At 38.0% G+C, this 24450-nt stretch overlaps 2 protein-coding genes across 2 annotated transcripts in view; one reads left to right on the top strand and one right to left on the bottom strand.

Annotated features, from left to right (window-relative positions):
- The window catches only part of PAQR3 (progestin and adipoQ receptor family member 3), a 288454-nt gene that overhangs the window by 121440 nt on the left and 142564 nt on the right, over positions 1 to 24450 (bottom strand). The window lies entirely within an intron of this gene.
- The window catches only part of BMP2K (BMP2 inducible kinase), a 70355-nt gene that overhangs the window by 25404 nt on the left and 20501 nt on the right, over positions 1 to 24450 (top strand). The window contains 2 exon segments of the mRNA XM_053465903.1: positions 4385 to 4529; positions 15448 to 15558. Coding sequence (XP_053321878.1) covers positions 4385 to 4529; positions 15448 to 15558 — 256 coding nt within the window.

Here is a 24450-nt window from a genome sequence, read left to right as displayed (position 1 = left end):
TCTAGCAGGGCTACCAGACAAGACAGGACAACAAGGCACAGCACAGACAAGACTGACCAGGCAACACATGACAAGAATACACAGAAACCACAGGACCAAACAGGATTAGCCTAGGATGACAAGATAACATCTTATGGCCATAGTATGCTTAGCCCACAACTACGCCAAAGTACTCCAATGACGGTGGGTCCTAATGCTAATCCCTGCTAACAGTGGTATGAAACAAACCAAACATGAAACCCAACACATAACAATAAGAGACATACCTGTAGACTGCAGACTGAGAAACAGAACACACAGGTGGGGCACACCTTATAAAGGAAACAGAGCTGAAGCAAAGAGCAGAACTAAAAGCAAGGAATGGAAGATCAGAACAGAGCATACGGAAATCCAGGAATGGATTAAAGCAAAACAGAGAAACTGAAGCAAGACAGATATGCAGCTCCGCAGCCTGGGTAGAACGTGACACTTGTTCAGTCCTGTTTTAATTGATCTTGCTGGAACTGTGTTTTCCACTTTAGAATAATCTTTCTTACTGTAGAATTATGGACAATTATTTGTAAATGGCCTTATAACCCTTCCTAGATTGATGGGCAGCAACAATTGTTTCTCTGTGGTCGTTGTTGATGTTTTTCCTCCTTGGTAAGTGTTTTTTAGGTAGAGGAGATGAGGGAGGTATGGTAAGGTTAACAGATTGTGTTCTCACAGAAAGTAGCCCCAGGTGAGGATGAATCAGTAATCAATATATTGAAGTCTGCTAGGATTATTGTGTGACTGATGGAGGAAAGAAAGTGGGGGAGCCATGATGCAAAGTGGTCAAAGATTTAAGAAGTAGGGCCAGGAGGCCGATAAATCACAGCAATACGCATGACAATTGGGGAGAAGAGACAAACAGAGTGTACTTCAAAAGACCGCCATTCCAGAGGGCACACAGGAGAAAGAAATGCTAGGATTACATAACTGGTGGGTCCAGGGTTAGATTCATTGTCCCCTGAGACCAGAAGGAGGAGAATACAGACCAATAACAAGTAACATAGTAACATAGTTCCTAAGGTTGAAAAAAGACCAAAGTCCATCAAATTCAACCTATATACCTATTGTGTCCCTACTGTGTTGATCCAGAGGAAGGCAAAAACCCTTATGAAGCAGATGCCAATTGCCCCATACCAGAGGGAAAATTCCTTCCCGACTCCAAATATGGCAATCAGAATAAATCCCTGGATCAACGTTCTGTCGCTATTAATCTAATATCCATAACTTGTAATATTATTGCTTTCAAGAAACACGTCCAGGCTCCTTTTGAACTCTTTTATTGAGCTTACCATTACCACTTCCTCTGGCAGAGAGTTCCATAGTCTCACCGCTCTTACTGTAAAGAACCCCCATCTGTGCTGGTGTAGAAACCTTCTTTCCTCTAGCCATAGAGGATGTCCCCTTGTTATAGATACAGTCCTGGGTATAAATAGGTCCTGGGAGTGATCTCTGTACTGCCCCCTTATATATTTATACATAGTTATTAAATCCCCCCTAAATCGTCTTTTTTCTAAATAACCCTAATTCTGATAATCTTTCTGGGTACTGTAGTCCTCCCATTCCCCTTATTACTCTGGTTGCCCGTCTTTGAACCCTCTCCAGCTCCACTATATATTTCTTGTACACTGGTGCCCAGTACTGTACACAGTATTCCATGTGTGGTCTGACTAGTGACTTGTACAGTGGTAGAATTATTTCCTTGTCGTGGGCATCTATGCCCCTTTTGATGCACCCCATGATTTTATTTGCCTTAGCAGCAGCTGCCTGACACTGGTCGCTACAGGTAAATTTACTGTTAACTAAAACTCCTAAGTACTTTTCCATGTCAGTCGTCCCCAGTGTTTTCCCATTTAATACATATTCCCAGCCTGGATTTTTCTTCCCCATGTGCATAACCTTACATTTATCTGTGTTGAACCTCATCTGCCACATCCCAGCCCAAGCCTCCAACCTATGCAGATCCATTTGTAACCGTGCACTGTCCTCTATTGTGTTAACCACGTTACAGAGCTTAGTATCGTCTGCAAAGATTGATACTTTACTATACAATCCCTCTACAAGGTCATTAATAAATATATTAAAAAGAATAGGACCCCAAACTGACCCCACTAGTAACAGTCAAAAGTGAGATTGAGATTTGTGGGAATGAGCTGCCTTCACCTTTAAATGAGAGATTATTATTCTTTAGGTAGGTAAATTGAGTCTTTGGTGAAAGATCATACCTTTTTTTGAGAAAACACAAGAAAAAAGTCACATAAGGTTTGGGGACCTCAGAGGTGTCTTCATTTAATGCAGATATCTCTGAGGTCCCCAAAGCGTTTAAATAGATTTTTTTCTTGTGTTAGCCCAATGGAAGTTATCACCTTCAACTAAAGACCTCATCTTCTCTTGGAAGAGGACCTCTAACCATTTTAGTGTAAAAAATTATATATATAAAAAAAATAAATAAAATTAAAAAAAATATATAAAAAAGATATTTTTTTAAAAAAAAACCTTACATCCCATTGCCCTAGCATAACATCTAGCCAGTATAACCCTCCTGCCCCCGTTCACAACCCCCAAACCTGTTAAGCCATAGGCATAAAAATTATACAAAAAATGCTCCCTGGTGCTGGGAAAGTATGGAAAATCTATATAAATTAGGTATTTCTGAAATCAGGACGCCTGAATTGATAAACTTGGAGGGGATTTTACATCACTTTACCTAATTTTGTGAGGATTCAGAGGGAAAATGTAAAAAAAAAAATAGTTTTTTTTTTCTAATGTTCTCTAGTCATCCAACTAATCTAATCATCCAACTATGGTATTAAAAGAAAGCTCTATCTCTCCTTGAAAAAACAATATATAGTTTACATGTGTACACTATTCACAGGAAAAGAGAATAATCGCTGAACCGACATAGCGCAAAAATGGCAAAATTGCTCCGGGCTTTGAGGTACCAAAAACACCTGGGATTGAAGGGGTTAAGGAAGAAAATGAAAATTGTGTTTCACAAAACTCTCCTCTAGACCATTCGCAGATTAACCTGCATGTATTGGCTGTTCCTTTCCTATACTGAGATCAAACAACAGTATGCAGGTAGAATGCATGCTCTTACAGCATTCCAAGGCTATGATATTTCAAAGTAAAGTGTGTAAAGGTACTGGGTATATGCAGATGGGGGGACCCATGCAATAGTGGGTAAGGAATCAAAATGTGACATATCTTGTGTCCTTATACCTCTGGTATTCTGAATGTGCTTTGGAAACCTGCAGTTTTGTGAACTAAGAGTAGATGGGAATTGTTGTTTTGCCTTTAATGTGAAAGCACAAGCACCAGTTTCACATCAGGTTTAGTTTCTCCCCAAATCACATTGTCACATACAATTCTCAGGGGATACAAATCATCTTGGCTTTTCAAGTGACCCACAGTATATGTTTTATTTCATAGGTTCATCCATACCAACAGACCCCTGTACGGCAGCATCAGGTCATCCTACAGCAACAGCCAAATCCACCTCACTACCCACAACAGTTCACACCTGCCTTAGACTCATACCCAACATCAGTGACACCAGCCAATGCCAACAGGTAAGCGAAGAGCAAGATGCCTCTATCATGAAAATGGCTTATAAAATATAAAATAATATATGCAGGTAAGAAATGCTTTTATGTAATACAGCCGCTGTAGATGTCCAGTATAAAGAAATCAGAAAATAGTTCAAATGATTATAAGAACACATAAGAGAAATAAGTACCTTAAAGTCTAGGGTAAAATACCCACCATTTTCCTGTCTAAAAAGTTCTGAAAAATGAGGTGTGTATTATACCCGAGTACAAATCTCTGTATGCAGCATGTTCTCTCCATGACAGTGGTTGTGCATTGATGTCTAGTGTTCTGTAATATCAAAAGGGAGCAGTTTCAGTTGAGTATTCTCAATTTATTGTGGAAATAGGACAATTAATACAACATTCTCTTAAACTACGTTACACTTATGGTTGTTGATGTCAAGGAAACTGTGATCACAAATAGGTCAAAGGCCAACAAAGCCACATACCCGTTTGCTGCAGCATGCGATTAGTGGCTGGATATAACCAGCCATACGCTACATGAGCATAAACATGTAGTTTATTGCCAGGAATATCCAGCCTTTAGCATCATTCATCAGGCATCCATTGGCATTACCAGGGCTACCTCCTCATCTCCACTGATCATGGGAAATCATGGAAATGCAAAAAAAAAGTTATTAATTAACTAAAACATACTTTATGGAATGTTTGGTAATTTGCATGCAAGTTTAACGTTTCAGCTCCAAATGTTATCGTATAACAAAATGCCTTAATGGACTTGTATGGTGTGTTTTAAATCCCAGGATCAAGTGAAGGACTCCAGCTTTCCAAAACAGAACAGCAACAACCCTCCTGATATGTCAGGCTGGAATCCTTTTGGAGATGATAATTTTTCAAAATTAACAGAAGAAGAACTACTGGACAGAGAATTTGACCCCCTGAGATCAAGTAAGGGACAGCTGAAGGCTTATTTTGCTTCTCAGTAAATACGGACACAACGTTTACCAATAATAATCTTGGCTCCTGGACCATATTTTATTCATAGATCCTTCTTACTGAGCGTCGGAGGGCAACATTGTGTCCAGTTTCAACACATTAACACAACCATTGATAACATTATACAGCAAAGCTCAAGTACAGTAAAGGATGTTTGCCCAGGTGGCTTCATATATACTTTTTGCAATTGACCAATGATACCCTTTGATGACGCCTGAAAGAAGAAATCTCACCACTTGATGCCTTTTATGTCTGTAAGAGTTACATAATTGTTATATAACATGGTAACAGTTGAATAAACCTTTTAATATCCTTTTTTGTTTGTTTTACTTTACCTTGCTCTTACCTCTCTCTCAAAGGTTTTACTATGCCAGCTTTGCAATACACACTAGTCATATTGCTGTGAACACTGCATTATCAAGTCAAACAGTGCTATATGCATATTTTCTTAAGGCATGCTTTTTTCTGGGCAGTGGCCATGTGACACAAGGAGAATGCATAGAATAACTTAAGCTTTGTTATTATAGAAGCATAAATGCTTCTTAAATTTCTATGTCTCATTCGGTAGGCTTAAATATAAAAAGAAAACGGAAACTTAAAATTGTTACATTTCTGTGGCAGCAATCAGTGTCTGCCTTTGTGTCAAATGACAATTATGTGTTGTCGGCAAAGATTATTTAGGTTGTGTATGTTGTGACATTCATGTAGGATAGGTGGTAGAAGGGAGGTATGTTTCTCCTAGATTCCTTTCCTATGTGAAGTAACACCTGAGTCTTCCACCTGCTAGGTGATTAATTTAGGTGAATGAGAGGGTGGATATAAAAGGGAAGCCAGGAGGGCAGGTAGCTCTCTGGCTGAGGACATAGAAAGCCTGTCTGTGAGAGAGACATGTGAGTAAAGGTTGCTGGACATATTATGTTAAGTTGGCAGAGAGAAGCTCTCCAGCTGGTAGTGAGGGACATCCTTTGTATAGTAAGTGCCGGACAGGCAAGGTATTTCTTTTTTTTTTTTTTTTTTTTTTTTTCTTTTCTTTTTTACTACCAAAGAAAAAAAAGAGAAAGAAAGAAAAAAGAAGAAAAGGAAAAGAAAAAAAAATAAAAATAAATAAATAAATAAATAAAAAAAATAAGGGAGAATGACAACTACTATATTAAATAGCGTGGTCTTTTAAAGATAGAGTAAAGCCGACTGTGCAGTAATGTTCGAATGCGTAGAAAGCCATGGGCCCCACACCGCATCAAATTTGGGTATCTCATTCCTCAATTTAGCTGTAAGTTGTTCCATAACAAGGAGATCCCATATAGCTGTTTGAACATCGGCCATGGTTGGTGGGGGGCCTTTCCATTTTCGCGCTATAGCAAGTTTAACTGCCGCACATATACGGTGGATAAGCTTATGATTATAAGGCGATAAACCCCTCTCAGTATCATCCATCTCCAATAATGCAACCTCCGGAGATCCAAAAAGCTTGAGACCAAGAGCACAAGATAGCTGATGGAAGGCTTCCTGCCATATTGTAGAAATCAAAATACATTCCCACCACGCATGTAAATAAGTACCTAGTACCCCACAACCTCGAAAGCAGATATTATTTGCAGAATGGGAAATTTGGGATAGACGCAGTGGCGAAAGATACCAGTATGCAACGACCTTAAAAAGTCTCTCTTTTACCAGTGTGCACGCCGTTGTATGATGGATAGTAAAAGCCGCCGCATCCCACTCCTCGGGCGAATAATCTTTATTGAGGGCCAAATGCCATCTGTATCTATACGATGGTGGGTCGCGATAAGTGATCTCAATAAAATGATCATAATATGTTGAGACCGCATGCTGTAAACGTTTCTCCTCAAGGAAGCGTTTCTCAAATTTAGTCGCTGCCGCCAGATGATACTTCGACAGACAGGTAAGCAGGAAGTGTCTAATCTGGAGGTACCGAAATAGCTCAGACAATGGGATCTGCAGAGACTCGCGCAGCGTTGCAAACGACTTAACTTTCTGTTGTTGAACCAATTGGCCCAATCTCACAATGCCCTTTCCTGTCCACCACTGAAAGAGCCGTGGATCTAAACCCGCGGGGAATGCTGGATTATAAAATAAAGGAGTCAAAGGTGATGTGTCCCCCTTGAAGGTATTTCTTTTGTTGCTGTGTTATATTTCTTTTGTCTTTGCAACTTTTCTAATAAACCTGACCCTGTGTCAGATTGCACGAACTTACTGCTGTTTGCCTGGTTTGAATGAAGACCGGCGCTTGTCCCTTGACCTCAGCGAGGGGCGATCCCAGACCTATCTCACAATGTATATACATTTTAAGTACAGTCTACACTAGGAATAAGGTCTGTAGAACACTATATACAATCAGGTGGAGGAGGTAGGTTCAGTGATTATGTTTTAGTCACCTTGGACACTGAACAGTATTAGGAATTACCGTATTTGCTCGATTATAAGACAAGGTTTTTTTCAGAGCATATGCTTTGAAAAATACCCCTCATCTTATAATCGGGGTCGTCTTATAATCAGACCTCAAATAGGTCTGACTATGAGACGACTAAGATCCAGATCCCCCGCAGCTGCAGGGGACCTGCATCCTCCTGTCTCCCCTCCCCGCCCCACTTACCGGTGCTTCTGACTCCCCTGTCATGCAGCCGGGGCAGCGTGTAGATGTCTACGCGATTCGCGTAGACAACTTACGCTGCAGCCGGAAGGAGGTGCGGCTAGCAGCGGGGGTTGTCTGCGTCCATCGCGCAGACCTTCCCCGGCTGTCAGAGATCAGAGTTCCCCACACCAGTGTTCTATGAAATGCCTTTTAACCTCCTTAATGCCACTCTGCCTCCAGAAATGCCTTTTTAACTCTCTATACGCCACTCTGCCTCCTGAAATGCCTTAAACCTCCCTATATGCCACTCTGTCCCATAATATGCCTTTTAACCCCCTTAATGCCAGAGTGACATATAGGGGTATAAGGCATTTCTGGAGGCAGAGTGGCACATAGGGGGTCAAAAGGCATATCATGGGGCACAGTGGCATATAGGATTAAAAGGCATATCATGGGGCACAGTGGCATAAAGGGGGTATAAAGCATTTCTGGGGCAGATGTGCATAACTGGGGAGGCAGGTTGGAAAATAGGACATAAAACCAAAATATTTTTCTCAATCATCGCTTTTATTAAAACAATAGTTTACATGAATTAACATTTACTGGTAAAACTTTTTTCCTATAGGATCGGCTTTTTCTTTTTTTCCTAAATTAATATTCAGATTTGGGGGGTCGTCTTATAATCAGGGTCGTCTTATAATCGAGCAAATAGGGTATGTTTTATGATACTGCATTTAGTACAAAAGGGTTTAATTTTGGCAGAGTAGATGGGACAGCATATTTAACATAACCAAGCCAATATGAAACATTGAAACACAATACCTCGCCATCTTCAGAATAGCTTACATTGTGGAAGGATATTAGAGTTCTGCCTCTTAATGAGATACAGAAACCACCTTTCATTTTTAATTTTAATTTTCTTGTTGCTTCCTGTTTATTGAAAAACTATGTTTTAAACATGACATACTTAACTGGTTTTAAGAAATAAAAACACAAAGGTGCAATTAGTAGAATGTAAGATGAAAAAAAAATAGAATGTATAATGATAGCCATAAAGTTCTACATTGTTACATAACGTTATTATTATTATATCTAAATGTGATTAAAGAAGTCTTTCACTAGATGGCAGTCAACCTCAAAAAAATTGGTGAGACTACATTGCATTTTTTTATATAGGGCTCACAGATTCTGTAGCAAGTCAGTAAGATAAATGTAAAATTATAAACAATAACAAACTGTTACAAAAGTAGAAGATGGCTCTGCTGTTGCAAGCTTACAATCTAGTTAGTTGGGGGGGGTGAAACAGTAGGAGAGATATTAGTTTTCTTTATTTATATAATTTTTTCTCCTCATCCATTTAGTGTACCCACACAAGTTATATATCGTTTTTTTCAGGACGAGGGCTTTCTTCAGATACCATTTTGGTATCATCTAATTTCCTATAAATAAAAATCAATAAAAATAAAAAAAAACTTTTTCTCACTTTGATTTGAAAAATCTTTTACTCATCCAAAAAAGCTAATGAAAAAAACTGCTAAATAGATTCTACTATTTGTCCTGAGTTTTTGCCTTTGTCAAAGTTAGTGGAAGTAATTTTCTTTGTATTTTTTTTCACACGCATTGTACGTCAGGTATAAATTTATAGCCCCAGGTATACGTCACATCAAACAAAACCCCAATATGTATTAAGCAACATCTCCCGAGTACAGTGATACAACATGGGTTTGTCCGGTTGTTTGGGATTTACAGTTTGTCCTACTGCCCGCATGTCCTAAGTGGGCCATCTTTGAAGCCGGCTACTTCAATTTATTCCATCAAACCATATATTTTTGAAAATTAGACACCACAGGGTATTTCAAATGGCGGTATTTTAACCCTTTGAATGCACTAATTTTACCAACCCGCTTTGTCAAAATTTGTGGTAGCATTTTTTTTTTAAATTTGTATCACAGAAATTGTACTTCAGGTATGAATTTACAGCTCCTGGTATATGTCACTGTCACACAACACCCCAATATATGTTCAGCAACATCTTTTGATTACAGTGATACCACCCATTCATGGGTTTATCTGGTGTTTGGGGGCTAAACGAAGTTTGCTTTTTTCCCCCTCCATTTTGGTCAGTCTGTGCCTATGCCCTATCTTTGAACCAGGCCACTTGGGTATTTCAAATGCTTTTATTTTAACTCTTTCCATGTCAAGATTTTTGGGAAGATACAGCACTAATTTTAGCACTTGCGCATAGCAATAAACATAATTTATTTATTTTATTCTTTTTGGACTTTTTTTTTATATTTTAATGGAACTGGATGGTTCCTCTGATGGTGATATCACTGCATAATTGCAAAAATTACCACATTTTTAGTTTTTTTTTCTTAGCTAATATTTTACTAATCACACCATTGACTTGCACCAATAATCACCATTGACTTGCATGGTTGAATACAGTACCTGTATTCAACCTGCCAAGGGAACCTGAGTTCTTAAGAGGGTCTTGAAGTTTAGGAGACGATTGTTGACGCCAGTGTATGGCGGACGTTGACACCCTGGGGAGGGGCCAGACATGGCCCCTGATGCAGATCTCGGTGTTGCTGAATGCCTCAACATAAAGTGCATGAACTACACCAGATTTCTCTTAAACCCCTTCGTGACAAAGGCTGATTTTATTTTTTGTACCCTTCGTGACAGTGGCCATTTTAACATTTTTGCGCTGCTCGTGTTTAGCTGTAATTTTCTTCTTTCCCGTTTACTGAACCCACGCAAGTTATATATAGTTTCTTTCAGGACAAGAAGGGCTTTCTGACATTGTTTTGATTGTATCATATTATTTACTATTAAAAAAAGTATAAAATATGGTGAAAAATTTTGAAAAAAAAAGACTTTTTCTAACTTTTAGTTGAAAAATCTTTTACTCATCTATAAAAGGTAATGAAAAAAACTGCTAATAAGCTTCTACTATTCATCCTGAGTTTAGAAATACCCAATGTTTTTATGTTTTTTTGCTTTATTTCTACACGTTATGGGGCAATAAGTACAGGTAGAGTTTTGCTATTTCAAAGCAATTTTTTTCCAAATCTGGTAATTCTTCCCCCCCATGTGCCATTTCGGGTATCTTTGAAGCCGGCCAATGCAATTTACCCCATCAAATCATATATTTTTGAAAACTAGACACCCCAGGGTATTTCAAATGGTGGTATTTTAACTCTTTCCATGCACTATATCTACCACCAGTCTTTGTCAAACTTTGTGGTAGTCATTTTTTTGCATTTTTTTTTTCCACACACATTTTACTTCAGGTATGAATTAATAGGTTTTGACATATGTCACTATCATAAAACACCCCAATATGTGTTCAGCAACATCTCCTGACTACAGCGATACCTCACATTTGGTACATCTTTGAGCTGGGCCATTTCAGTGTGCCCAATAAAGCCATATATTTTTGAAAACTAGATACCCCAGGGTATTTCAAATGCTGGTATTTTAACTCACTGTGATTAGAAAGCTGGGCTCAATTGACTTGCATGTGGAGCCAGAGTTCTCTAGAGGGTCTGCAGACCATCTAGCAGACTTTTTAAACTTCATTGGTTTTTTTTCAGGACGGTCACCATCTTGCAGATGGCGAAGATTACTTGCAGTGGCGGCTGTGACTGCTCTCTGGAGCGGTCACAGCCCATCCTGGGGTAAGTGTTTGGTGTCACTGAATGCCTCCTGATCGAGGCATTCCAGCGACACCATTGAAGTTTAGGAGGTTATCGTTGATCGCCTCCTAAACTCTTTTAAAACACAATACAATGTATGGCGGATGTTGACGCCCCGGGGAGGGGCCAAACATGGTCCCTAGTGCCGATCGTGGTGTTGCTGAGTGCCTCGGTCGACACATTACAGCAACATCGTTTGGGTGCAGAAAGCGAACGTAGATCGCTTTCTGCACCCGTTTAAATTCATGACGGTCCTGGCACCTCAATTGTCACTAACCGCATGACATGCCAGAACCGGCAATTGTCATTAACGGGTTAAAGCTATCTTGTTTGCATCAGTCACTCAACTTGAGGAAAATTGAGGCAAGCAAATATAGCTTATATATATAAGTGTCCACAACTGTACTACAAAGTTGCTTCCCTATTAAAACAGTGGGACCCAATTAACAAAAGCCAGGAGAGGGAGAGGATACAAAAATAATTGCAAGAAAATGCAAAGGAACATCAAACTGAGAAACCTAGGTTCAAATTTAAAGTGTATTTTTTATCCCTTGTTTAGTTGTAAAGGTGTTACTAGTTGAGCAGAGGGTAAATCACTTTTAAGGGTGAGTAAATATGGATCATTGAAAGACATGTATTTGTTAAGATTGTAATCCTTTAGATTGGCACAACAAATAACATTGTACTTGAAATCTATGTAACAATGACAATGTATTTTTGTTACACTTTTTTACTTTCTTGGAGTATTGCAAAAGAAACTGATGCTTGTATTTTGGTGATATGATTTGGATTATAGAAATTTGGTTGCCAAATATTATGTATGTTTTCATTCATTCATATTAAAAAAGAAAACATTGCAACCATCATAATCATCCCTTTAGTATAATGTTCTTTATCCTTTTTCTTAATCTAATGGTCACAGATTGTGTTTGAATTTTGCAAAGCATTTGTATGTATTCTTTAAAAAAACATTACCTGTTTAATCTGTTTTATCTTGCAATGCAGAGAAATGAAAATGTTTATTTTAAAAATACTTTTGCAGTAGGATGTTGCACATTAGCAATAACACCTAAGTTTGGAAGCTATTGTTGCAGACAGTCCTTGCTCTTTATATTGAAACTGATTTTTTTTATTATTATTATTATTATTTACTATATAATGTCCAAGGACACCAAGATTTGTTTTTTTACCTCTTATTGTTATCAAACAATCCTTAATAATCACAGTTCTGCATGTTGCCCGACTGCATATGCATGTATCTGTGTAATACATATACCAATTTTTAATTCTACAGACTAAATTGCAGCATAATGTGTTGTAATTATGTAGCATAATGTGGTAAAATTATTTTTAGAAAAATAAATATTAATGAAAATATGAATATTGAATAGCTTACATAGGTTAGGAGAGCAAATATGTCTGACATTGGCTAACCTGAATAATACAAAATAGTTTCCTAGAACAAGTAATGTAATTTATTATTATTGTTTTATATAGCACAATCATGTTCACAGTGCTGTACAGTGAGTAGACAGGACATAATAAGTAGTGTATAACATAACAATTTGACTTACAGAAACAAAAGGTAAAAAGGGCCCTGCTCAAACGAGCTTACAATCTAGAGGGAGTTATACAAGAGGTAAAAGTGCCTCTTCTAGGGATGGACCAGCCACACTAATATAGGTATTGTCTAAAGGCAAGAGAGGGACTAGGAAAGGTGAGCTAAAGAAACAGGAAGGAAGGGCATTAACATGTACATTTGTAAGCGTCCCTAAAGAAAGTGTGTCTTTAGGTAATTTTTTAAAACATCGAAGGCAGGGGGAAAGACAGATAGGCTGGGGTAGGGTGTTCCAGAGAATAGGGGCAGCCCTTGAGAAATCTTTCAAGCAGGCAGAAAAATAGAAATCAGGAGAGACGGAGATCATCGGATGAGTGGAGAGATCGGGTAGGAGTGTATTTATAGAGGAGTGAAAAGTTGTAAGTAGGGGAACCTTTAAAAGTTAGTCAGCATTTTGAAATTAATTCTTAAAGCAGCCATTGAAGAATCTCACAGAAGGGAGAGGTGATAGTAAAACAAAGAGTGAGGAAAATAAGTCTGACAGCAATGTTCATGGTGGATTGTAGTGGGGCATGGCGGGAGGCAAGGCAGTTAGTTAAACAATCTAAGAGGGAGGAAGAGAGATCAGGAGAAAATTGGTAGATCTGGATGTCATCCGCATATAGGTGGTTTTGAGATTAGTTTGCCAAGCGAGGTAGTGTCAAGTGAGAACAGAAGGGGTGATGCACATCAACTAAGAGGGGAAGGGAAGTGTTACTGGAGAGGGAGATGATGAAGGTACAATCAGAATGGTAGGATGTGAACCAGTATAGAGCATTGTCACAGAGACCAAGGTCATGAAGAGTTTGAAGGAGAAGAGGGTGGTCCACAAGGTCAAAAGCAGCAGAAAGGCCCAGTAGGATTAGCATAGAATAGTGGTCCTTGGTTTTAGCAGTGAGTAGGTCATTAGTAGCTTTAGTAAAGGCAATCTCGATAGAATGATTGCCTTTACTAAAGTTCCAGATTGAAGAGTGTCAAGTAAAGAAGTCAAGAAACTCAGTTGAGTGTATTGAACAATTTGTTCAAGAAGCTTGGAGTCAAGAGGAAGAAGTGAGATGGGAAGGTAGTTGGACTGATGAGTCTGGTCCATGGAGGGCTTTTTCAAGATTGGAGTTATGGTAGCATTCTTGGAGGATGAGAAAGATCCAGTAGAGAGGAAGAGATTGAAGGTGTGAGCTAGTTTAGGGACAATAGTCATCTTCATTGATGTGGGGGGAGTCAGTTTAATGTAGAAGAGGTAGAATAGTACAGTGTATGGGACGGTACAGAGTCTTATAGTGCAGGAAATCAGGCATAGGATGAGATTTCCACCAGCAGTGTGGGAGCAGCAAATGTGTCAGGTTAGTTTTTTTGGGCCAGGGTTGGAAACATAAGAGTGGTGAAGAGTGGGTAGTAGTTGGGACTACATCCTCAAGAGCAGATGTGAAGATGGAGTTAATAAGAGCTGTAGGTAAATTAGGGTATGACATATTTGAGATGAGATAGAGAAAATTGAGTAAATCAGGATTGCTGGTCAAAGAGGGTGAAAGGGGAATTAGAGAAATTAAGGATAGAGCACATACTAGAAAAAATAAGGTCCAGGTTTGTGACCATAATCGTGAGTAGGGGAGTTAGTATGCTGTGCAAGATGAAAAGAGGAGCTAATGTAGAGGAATTACCAAGCTACAGGACTCATAATGGTTTCTACAGGGATGTTGAAGACTCCAAGTATGACAGAGGAGATATCTATGGAGAGGACGTCAGAAAGCCATGAGGAGAAATGGACAAGAAAGATATTAGCAGTGCCAGGAGGACGATATACAAAAGCGTAAAGTAAACAGATTGGATTAACTAGGCGGATAGCATGAACCTCAAACGGGGAGTTTTGGTGAGAAATTGCGAAAAGTGAGAAGGTGGGAATAGGACTCGTGTGAGCGTAGAGATATTGCCGATGGCATATTGGCATGAGAGAAGATGAGAAGAAAGTAATAAAGGAGCAATAAAAACATAGTGTTGGAGTGGTGGTGCTGGTGAGTGGAGAGAGAAGTTCTGTTTATAATAGAGGAAATTGAGATTAGCATCAAGAGGATTGTGAACATGGTACTTGTAGAATGATGGTGACAGGAGTGAAATGGTAGTTGAAAATAAAGGTAGTGGAACAAACAAAATAAACCAGTATAGTATCAGTTGATGGTGCATCAGTAAAGTATTGATTAAAGGCTTCTAAGTTTCTCTTTTTCCTTCCTTGTCAGACTCTTTGTTGCCCTCCTTGGTAAACTCGTATTTAGTGGCATTTAGTAAAATGGCACTTAGAGTTGCATACAGATGGAAAGTGGCCTCTGCCGGGTCACTTTTAGATAAACATAAACTCTTGTCCTGGTTTCATGTTAAATTCACATTTGAGTACATGTTCCATTTAAATCCTTCCCAGACAACCTCTACTGAAAGCAGGAAGTACATTTGAAATTAATAAGACTTAAAGCCGGATGCTAAGGCAGAACTAGAGCACTTTTGTTGCAAAATGCTTGGTGTTGAGGTTTAATTAGTAAGCTCTTGCTGTTTAAATGTCATTGTGTATAATGGTGCATTTTATAGAGCAGAAATCTGCTATATAAATATCAGCGATAAATACAATATTCACACAACTATATATTTTCTGTTGTTGTTACTATAAACTTTACAGTTACAGACCTTGCACACTGGCCTTTTGTCAACAATCAACATATCTATTTTGCATAATTTAAGAGCATATCTATATGCATACAATTATAAGTATAAATAATAACATTTGTATTAAGTATAAATAATAACATTTGGGAAATCTTGTGTATTGTACATTTGTCTTTATTCATACAAAGATTGCTGCTTTGTTTTCTTGTGTTTTTAGTTTTCCTTTCAGATTATTTTGGTATGTTTCTTTACCATTTACCATTTATGTTACAGACTGGCATGCATGTCCCCATTTTCATTTTATTTTTTTATGTTATTAACTTTTTACAGGCAAGCTTGAAGAGCACAGGTCTGTGAATGCAAGCATCAAGCCTATGTTGGCTCCTCAAAGCCAATGTACAGAAGATGCATTTGGTTCTGTCCCTTTCCTCTCTGCCTCAGGCAAGTACATAGATCAAGATTAATTATATTTGTATTATGTGTGTGAGAAATATTGTAGGGTATCTGCAGTGGCGTCTCCAGCTTTCATATTTAGGGGGGGCACATGGGGGGCCAGGGACCAAAGTAGGGGGGCCAATTATAAAACGGTGCATATACACTATATATATATATATATATATAGAGAGAGAGAGAGAGAGAGAGAGAGAGAGAGAGAGAGAGAGAGAGAGAGAGAGAGTGTAGAGGTTGTAGCCGTATTAGTCCAGTGGTGTCATACTTTTACAACATCTCACCCTCCCTTATCAGATCTGGGTAGTAAGCACCCCCCCCCCCTCCTGCCACACTACACTGAATTCTATGTGTCGTTTTGCTCAGATATGCTTTAGACTTGAGAAAGGGAGAAGAGCTCCCGAAAGCTTGTCATTCCAAAATTCTGTTAGTCCAATAAAAAAGGTATTATCACAAGATACTTATTCCATCTGTTATTTGATATATATATATATACACTATATATATATACACACACACACACACTATACGTGCATTTTTAACTGCATAATATGCACTTATCTCTTTGAAGTAAAGACCATGATTGAAATATGATTTCAAAATAACAGCTAAACTGGCAATTATTTTTCATTCTTTAATATTAGCCCCTGCTGACAATATATATAAATATTAGACCCTGCTGCCGATATATATAGAAATATTGCACCCTGCTTCCGATATATATTAATATTAACCCCTGCTGCGGATATATATTAATATTAGCCCCTGCTGCGGATATATACCTATATTATACCGTGCTGCCGATATACATAAAAATTATACCCTGCTGCCGATATATATTAATATTTGACCCTGCTGCCAATATATATTAATATTAGCCCCTGCTGCCAATATATATTATTAGTCCCTGCAGCCAATATATATAATTAGCCCCTGCAGCCAATATATATTAATATTAGCCCCTACTGCCAATATATATTATTAGTCCCTGCAGCCAATATATATTAATATTAGCCCCCGCTGCCGATATATATATATAAATACTATACCCTGCTGCCAATATAAATAAAAATACTAGTCCCTGCTGCCAATAAATGTTAATATTAGCTCCTGCTGCCAATATATATTAGCCCCTGCTGCCGATATATATTAATATTAGCCCCTGCTGCCGATATACATTAATATTAGCCACTGCTGCCGATATATATAGTATTAGTCCCTGCCTCCTATATATATTTATATTAGCCCTTGCAGCCAATACATATAAATATTAAACACTGCTGTCAATATATAAATAAATATTAGACCCTGCTGCCAATATATAAGTAAATATTAGCCCCTGCTGCCAAAACATATATAAATATTTGCCCCTGCTGCCAATATATATACATATAAATATTAGAACCTGCTGCCAATATATTTTATAGTGAAAAAATTGGACCCTACCCAAGCATTTCCTTGGGCCCCGCTCAACGCTCCCTTGCATGCAATCACTCCCTCCGCTACCACACCAAAAATATATATTTGCCACACTGACTGCAGGTCAGGGGAAGACCGTGAGTCAGTCCTGCACCGTGACATTGAGAGGTCCTCTCCCCTGTAATCATCCCCAGAGTCCCTTTGTACCGCTCTTTTACTTACACCCTGTAGTTCAGGTATAGCTCAAATAAACAACACATGGAAAGAGCACATGCAACTGAATAAGATTAAAAAAAAAAAAACTGTATTTGCAGGTATACATAAATAATGTATGGAAACTTAGCCGATACAGATCAACAGAATTTGACACACTATTTGACATCCAAACAACTATAAATCATTCTTTTTATCACATTATTAAAATCCCAGAAATCAAAAAAGTCACAAAACTTTTAGCCATTAATGCAACACAACCATCTTAGCACTGCATCACCAAATGAACACATCATCACAGATAACAAAATGCATACAGCTGCATATAACTAAGCTGAATAGCACTTGGTCTGTGAAACCAAAGGGAAATAGCGTCCTCTACAATGAAATCAAGAATTGAGTTTCACAAACTCTGAACCAACATCTAACTTTTAATAATATATTCAGATTGAAATAAGAGTAAATAACACAAAACCTTTACTTTTCCTCTCACTGATTTCTAGGCCTAGAAAGTTTTGTCCTCTGAAGTGACCACAAAATCTGTATAAATAAAAATTACAAAGTTCTATTTAACCCTCTACAGCAAGTAAAGTGCCAGGAAACAGATGACCAAACACATATCAGGACAGGCTCTGCCACACTGACACCCAAACACATACACCAGGACAGGCTCTGCTGCCACATGGACCCCACATCAGGATGGGATAACCTACTAATAGTATAAAAAATGCCTTCCACATTGCTTTGTTGTTTGTGTGTATTGACCCTTGTGTATTTGTGCCACCCCCCCCCTTTGTGCATTTTTGCAATACACCCTTGTGTATTGATTTATTTGATGCCCCCAGCCAGCCCCCCTCCCTTGTGTATTTATTTATTTGATGCCCCCAGTCAGCCCCCCTCCCTTGTGTATTGATGCACTAACCCCTTGTACTGGTTAATATAATGGCCCCCATACCCATGTGTATTAAACCCCCCGTTTGTGTATTGATATATGTGATATCCTTCTAACCACCCTGATGTGTAATTATGTCCCCAGCCATAATGTTAATGTCCCTCCTTCTGTCACCTCCACTATTTATTTAAAATAAAATACTTTTTGCTGGCCTTCATTCTTCCACTGTAACACAGCAGACTGCTCTACTCCCTCGTGCTCTTCTCCCTGTCACACAGTGACAAGCAACTGTTCCGTAAGAGCCTGCCCCCTTCAAAGGGGCAGGACGAAGAGCCTCAGTCAGTGATCGGCATGCCGGCAATCCATTAAGTGGCCAGCGGAGGCGGTTTTACAGCTGTTTTGAAACTGTCAGCCGCATCGGCTGCAATTGGAGCTTAGTGTGCCGGCACACTGGGAAATGTCACGGTTTCCCGGCGGTGGGCCAGGTCAATGGTATAGCGTTTCAATTGGGGGGGCACACTGGGGGGCACAGCATAATGTAGGGGGGCCATGGCCCCCTCTGCCCCCCCCCCGGCGACGCCACTGGGTATCTGGTCAATCTAGGCCAACCTTCCTTGTGAGAGTAGCTTTGTGTGAAAGCAGGACTAGGTATATGAGGGGCAAGGCCAGCCATACATCAAGGGGATTGTGGTTGTCCCCAGAGATCCTTAAATTAGCTGGAAAGGACATGGCCAAAACCCCTTCATCTCTCCAGAAAAAATAATCAGTGAATTGAAAGTTAAACCATATGTATTACACTTTCATTTTCTCAAAGTTCCGATGTATTCTGCATTTCATTATTGTTTAGTGTGTCACACGTCCGATCCACACTTGGTGGGGTCAGTACCATGATTAAGGAGCTTTGGGCCCTGAAAATTTTATATAATAAGGACCCCATTCACTGGATGTTCTTCCTATAGCCTATATACTGTGCTGTGTGTATATACCAATGGTGTCACTGAAATGCCTCGATAGCGAGGCATTTAGTGACACCAAACACCCACCCAGGACGCACTGTGACCCATGCATGGGTGGCATCATTGTAATCAAAAGATGTTGCTGAACACATATTTGGGTATATTTGACAGTGACATGTACCAGGAGCTGTAAATCCATACCTAAATTACAATTTGTATCATAAAAAATGTATAAAAAATTGTAGAATTACTAATTTAAATTGTGTTTAGATAATAACTTAAATCCCCATAAAATATTTTACTTTAAAGTATCATGCATATATTTCTTCATATTAAAGAGAGAAAGAAAAAAAAAAAACTGGGAAGAAAATTCTCCCATTCTTAAATTTATTTGTGTGTGAGTCTATTTTGTTCCATTCAATATAAATAATAAAAGGGATATCTTTCTATAGTGTGTACTTTTAAGTATCGTATATAAGCAAGTATCTATTTTTAGTGTAACCAATTTAATTTGTATTTAGGTAATAGCTTTACTCGCCATAAAGTGATTTGTTGTAAATTGTCATACATATATTTCTTCATATTAAAAAGAAGTAAAGAAGAGAGAAAAAGAAAGAAAGAAAGAAAAAATAAACCATATATACATATAAAATTTCAGAAACCGTCTGAGTGACATTTTCCCACTAATATTTAGATTTTCGGTTTTAAATAAGATATATACGTGTAACATAAAAAAAGGGGGGGGGTGGGAGCTTCTACGGTTCTGTTGTTCCGTTTCTAAGGTTAATTTTATTAGACCCCAGATATTTAATTTAGTTTTAAGCTGTTCTGGGTCCTGGCAGGTATAGATCTTTCTGCTATAATTGACCCTTATTTTGATAGGGAATCCCCAGGTATATTTGATGTTATTTTCTCTTAAACAAGCTGTAAGGTCCACAAATTTCTTCCTATTAAGTCTTGTGGTTTGAGAGAGATCTCCATTCTTTAACAAGCTGGTCTTTAATCCAAAGACTTGCAAAAATAACTATTGTATCTCTGTCTCTGTCCTTATAGATAGGATTAGATGCTTATGGGATTCTGTAAACGTTCTCAATTGGTATTAATCCAAGTCATTTTGTATCCATAAATGTAGCCAGGAGTTCTTTGATATAGTGATCCAAGTTTGTAGTTGCTTCTGGGATTCCTCTAATTCTCAGATTTTTCCTTCTGGAGCTATCTTCGATGTCTGCTATTTTATGCTCCATTTTTTTAATCTCCAAGTTGTAGCTGTCGTTTTGTACTTTTAAATCTTTAATTGTTATTTGAAGAGTGGAAATCTCTTGGGAGTGAGAAAGTAGTGATGACTTTATAGTGGATATCTCATCTTTATAGTCTTTCAGGTTTCTATCCAGATCCTACTTGATTCTCACATATAAGGTTTCTAAAGCTGTTGATAGATCTTTGTGGGATATATATGGTTGTTGAATATGGTCTGGTTCTTCTGCACAGTTTTCTAATATTGATTTTTCAGGTGATTCTGAGAGGCTTAGCTGACTGCGAGGAGAGTAAAAAGTGCTTATAGATTGCGGTTTTCTTGGTTTGTTAGTATTCTTAACTTTCTCTCCTTTATCCATTTTGTTAGCTTTAGGAGGCATAATACGTAAACTAATGATTTCCGTCTAAAGGGAGCTAAGACTCTGAATCTCTATACCTTCTCAGGTTCTTTATTAAATTATAACCACAGATATATTCCGGGATATGAACCGATTCTTTCCTAGTTACTAGCCCGGTGTCATCTTCCCTTCTTAGGTTAAATCAAAGGCCTTTATCCAGCTTTAAAGTTGAAAGAAGCTGCTGTGTCCGTATATAGCTAGTTAGAAGAAGTTTCTCTAGTGTTAAGATAACTAGAATGTCCAGAGAATCATGTATAAATCCAAGGTATAAGTCAGATCTCAGCCAAAGCTATTTCGCAGTCTGTCCTTCCCTCTATTTTAATCCAGGGGTTGCAGTTTTTTTTTTCTTTTGTGTTATCACCTAAATATAATTTAAAAATAACACACATGCTATTGCAGCATTAAAAAATTATATAGAGATACGTATATAGGCGATATTCAAGATCACATACTATTTAAAGAAATACTTCCTAACACCTACACTGTATGGTTTAAATTAGGTGCATACACAAATCTAAGATTGAGTGTATAGTCACGTGACACAAATATACCTCACAAAGGTAGTAATTTTTTTTTCTCTCTACACGAAGAAATATATGTATAACACATTAATATAAAACACTTTACGGGGATTTCAGTTATTAATTAAACACAAATTAACATCACAGAAAGACACTTTTCCTTAATATCCATATCGAATGGAACAAAATAGATTCACACAGAAATTCAAGAAGGGGAGAATTTTTTTCCCAGGTGTTCCTTTCTTATTTTTTTTTCCAGCTCTGGGTACGCCCCCACGTTAATCCCAGATGGATCAGGGATTTTTTCTCCGCACCGGGAGGTTGGCTGCCGACCTCCTCCCAAAGAACGGAGATAGAATGAATGTTTTTATATATGTTTTTGTGTTATTAGTCAAGGTATATGTAGTGGATCTTTTGTTTAGTGTTAAGCTCTGTGGATTTTACTTTGAAATATGTTGGATCTCTACTGGGGTGCCGGTCTATCTGGCGAAGAACAAGGGCCTATTTGATATAAACTTTTTCTATTACCTTTTAGTATGACCCTCAAACTAGTAACAATTGTTGGGCTGAACTCACCATACAAAAGGTCTTTTCTTTATGACTCTCTGTTAAAAGATAATATAGATATTGCATTTATCCAAGAAACTCACTGGCAAAAACAACAAAACTTATTGTGAAAGTACCGTAGATACCCCTCTATATATACTTCCTCTATGCCAGAGAAAAAGAAAAGAGGTGTTAAGGCTAATATTAGTCTGCAAAATTAATGATATTTTCTACACGTTTATGTCTCTCTATGCCCCCTCTAACTTAACAGCTAAATTCATTGATGACTCAATAGAAATTTTAGAGACAATTCGAAAAAGGCTTGGTTATCATAGGGGGAGACTTAAACAGCATCCAGGATTTTAACCTGGACAGGAAATCCCTTAAGAAAATGGAAGCATATGATAAAAGGTTTAAAAAAAAAAAAAAAAAAGCAGAACTGTTTACAGCTTCTCTGTTTAAACAAAATATGTATGATGTCTGGAGAACTTTGCATCCAGACGAAACAGACTACACCTTTTTCTCATCACCTCATAAATCATATTCACGTATAGATACCTTTCTCATGTCAGGGGCCACACTGGAGAGATGCTCCTCCTCATCGATAGGCTGTATTACTTGGTCTGACCATGCACCAGTTTATATTTCAATTCTAGATAACCCAAATTATAAAAAGAGTTTTAGATGGCGCTTGAATGAGCAAACAATAAAATCAGAAGAGAATAAGAAAGAGTTGCGCACCTTAACGAAATTATTTCTGGAAACTAATGATACAGGGGAAACTTCAATGAGTACTCTATGGTGTGCTTTGAAATGTTTCCTAAGAGGCCATTTAATTAAAAAAAGCATCATGGATCAAAAAAACAATGGAGAAAGTTCTGACAGATCTACATATTGCACTAGCAATTGCAGAAAGAGACAATAAAATTAACCCTAATGAGGAAAAGCTAGAGGAAATAAAATCAATTAAAGCAGAGATATTAATTAAATCTCCCTTATAAACGTAGATGTAAAAATCTTTTCTAAAATATTAGCCCAAAGACTGAAAATAATAATACCAGATCTTATTCATCCTGATCAAATGGGTTTCATATGAGGTAGATCAGGAGAGGATAATACCCGTAGACTTTTTAACATATTAGAAGAAATCCATCGTAATAAAACCCCCTCGGCTTTACTAGCACTTGATGCAGAAAAAGCTCTCCATAAATTTGGTTTAAACGAAAGATTCATGAGATCAGTTATGGCATTATACTCTTCTCCTACGGCTAGAATAAAAGGAATGACATTTGAATCTAAACCCTTTAAAATCCAAAATGGTACCCGTCAAGGTTGCCCTTTAGCACCTTTGATTTACGCTCTAATTATGGAACCCTTAGCAATGTCTATCAGAAATTCACAAAAAATCCATGGAATAAAAATAGGCCCTCAGGAACACTCAATTATACTATATGCAGATGATGTACTCTTAACGATATCTTCTCCAGAACAGTCATATCCCTCTAGCTTAGAAGAAATAAGGGAATACTCATCTTTCTCTAATTATAAAATTAATCTTTTAAAGACACAAGCACTAACATTTAATTTGAAAGAAACCCAACAAAGATTTATTTCAGAGGGAAATCATGTAGTTAAACCCCAGAATAAAGTTGAATATTTGGGTATTATTATTAGTAAAAATCTATCAGATATAATCTCTTTAAACTATGGTACACTGCTAGAAGAAATGAAAGGCTCAATTTCAAATTGGAAAAAAATAGTTATCTTGGCTAGGCCGTATAAACATGTTACAAGCATATTTAATACCAAAGATATTATATCTGTTTAGAACTATCCCATATAGGGTTCCCAAAAATGTACTGAAAGATTTTGATAAATTATTTACAACATTTGTATGGTCAGCAAAGAAACCAAGGATTTCAAAAAACATCATGAGGAGGAGCATCTCTCATGAAGGGCTAGGATATCCAGATCTATACAGACTTTATGAGGCTTCTCATATATCTCACACTTTGGCATGGGGAATAAAAAGTAAACATAACTTAGGATGGTACAGTGCTGAGAAAAATATAAGTAACAACACTGATCCATCCAAATTAATATGGCTAGACAAGAAAACAATGACTGACTTAAAATTAGGAAGTCCCCTGGTGAAAGACATCCTGAATACATTACTCAAAGTCTGGAAAAATTACAGCTTATCAACAGCTATCTCAGAATCATCGCTCATAGAAACCTTGAGTGTATATATCCCACCCATTGACAGGTGCCATGATATCAAGATTATCAGTGTTGTTTACTTCACCTGTCAGAGGTCATAATGTTATAGCTGATGGAGGTTTTGTAGAACTTGCTTCATAACAGAATGAGCACTCTCGGGATTTAACCCCTTCAAGACCGGGACATACCTGGTACTTCCTGGTCATACGTCACCGCCAGACCGGGACGTACAAGGTACTTCATCGATGATGCGCGATCCAGCGTCGCTATGAACGCTGGGATCGCGAGGGGCGGCTGCTACTGACCGCTGGGTGTCCCCAGCGATCCGTAGCAGCCACTCCCCTCAATTCTGTGCAAGTGATCGCTTTGAAGCGAATCACGCGCATGGAATTAAAATATTTTTTAAAAAACTTTGGTCTTCAAGGGAAGACGCAGTACGCGAACGCCGGTCCTGCAGGGGTTAAATT

This window comes from Spea bombifrons, chromosome 1, assembly GCF_027358695.1.
Source record: "Spea bombifrons isolate aSpeBom1 chromosome 1, aSpeBom1.2.pri, whole genome shotgun sequence".
NCBI classification, from domain to species: domain Eukaryota; kingdom Metazoa; phylum Chordata; class Amphibia; order Anura; family Pelobatidae; genus Spea; species Spea bombifrons.
This window is presented reverse-complemented; position numbering and strand designations above follow the sequence as displayed.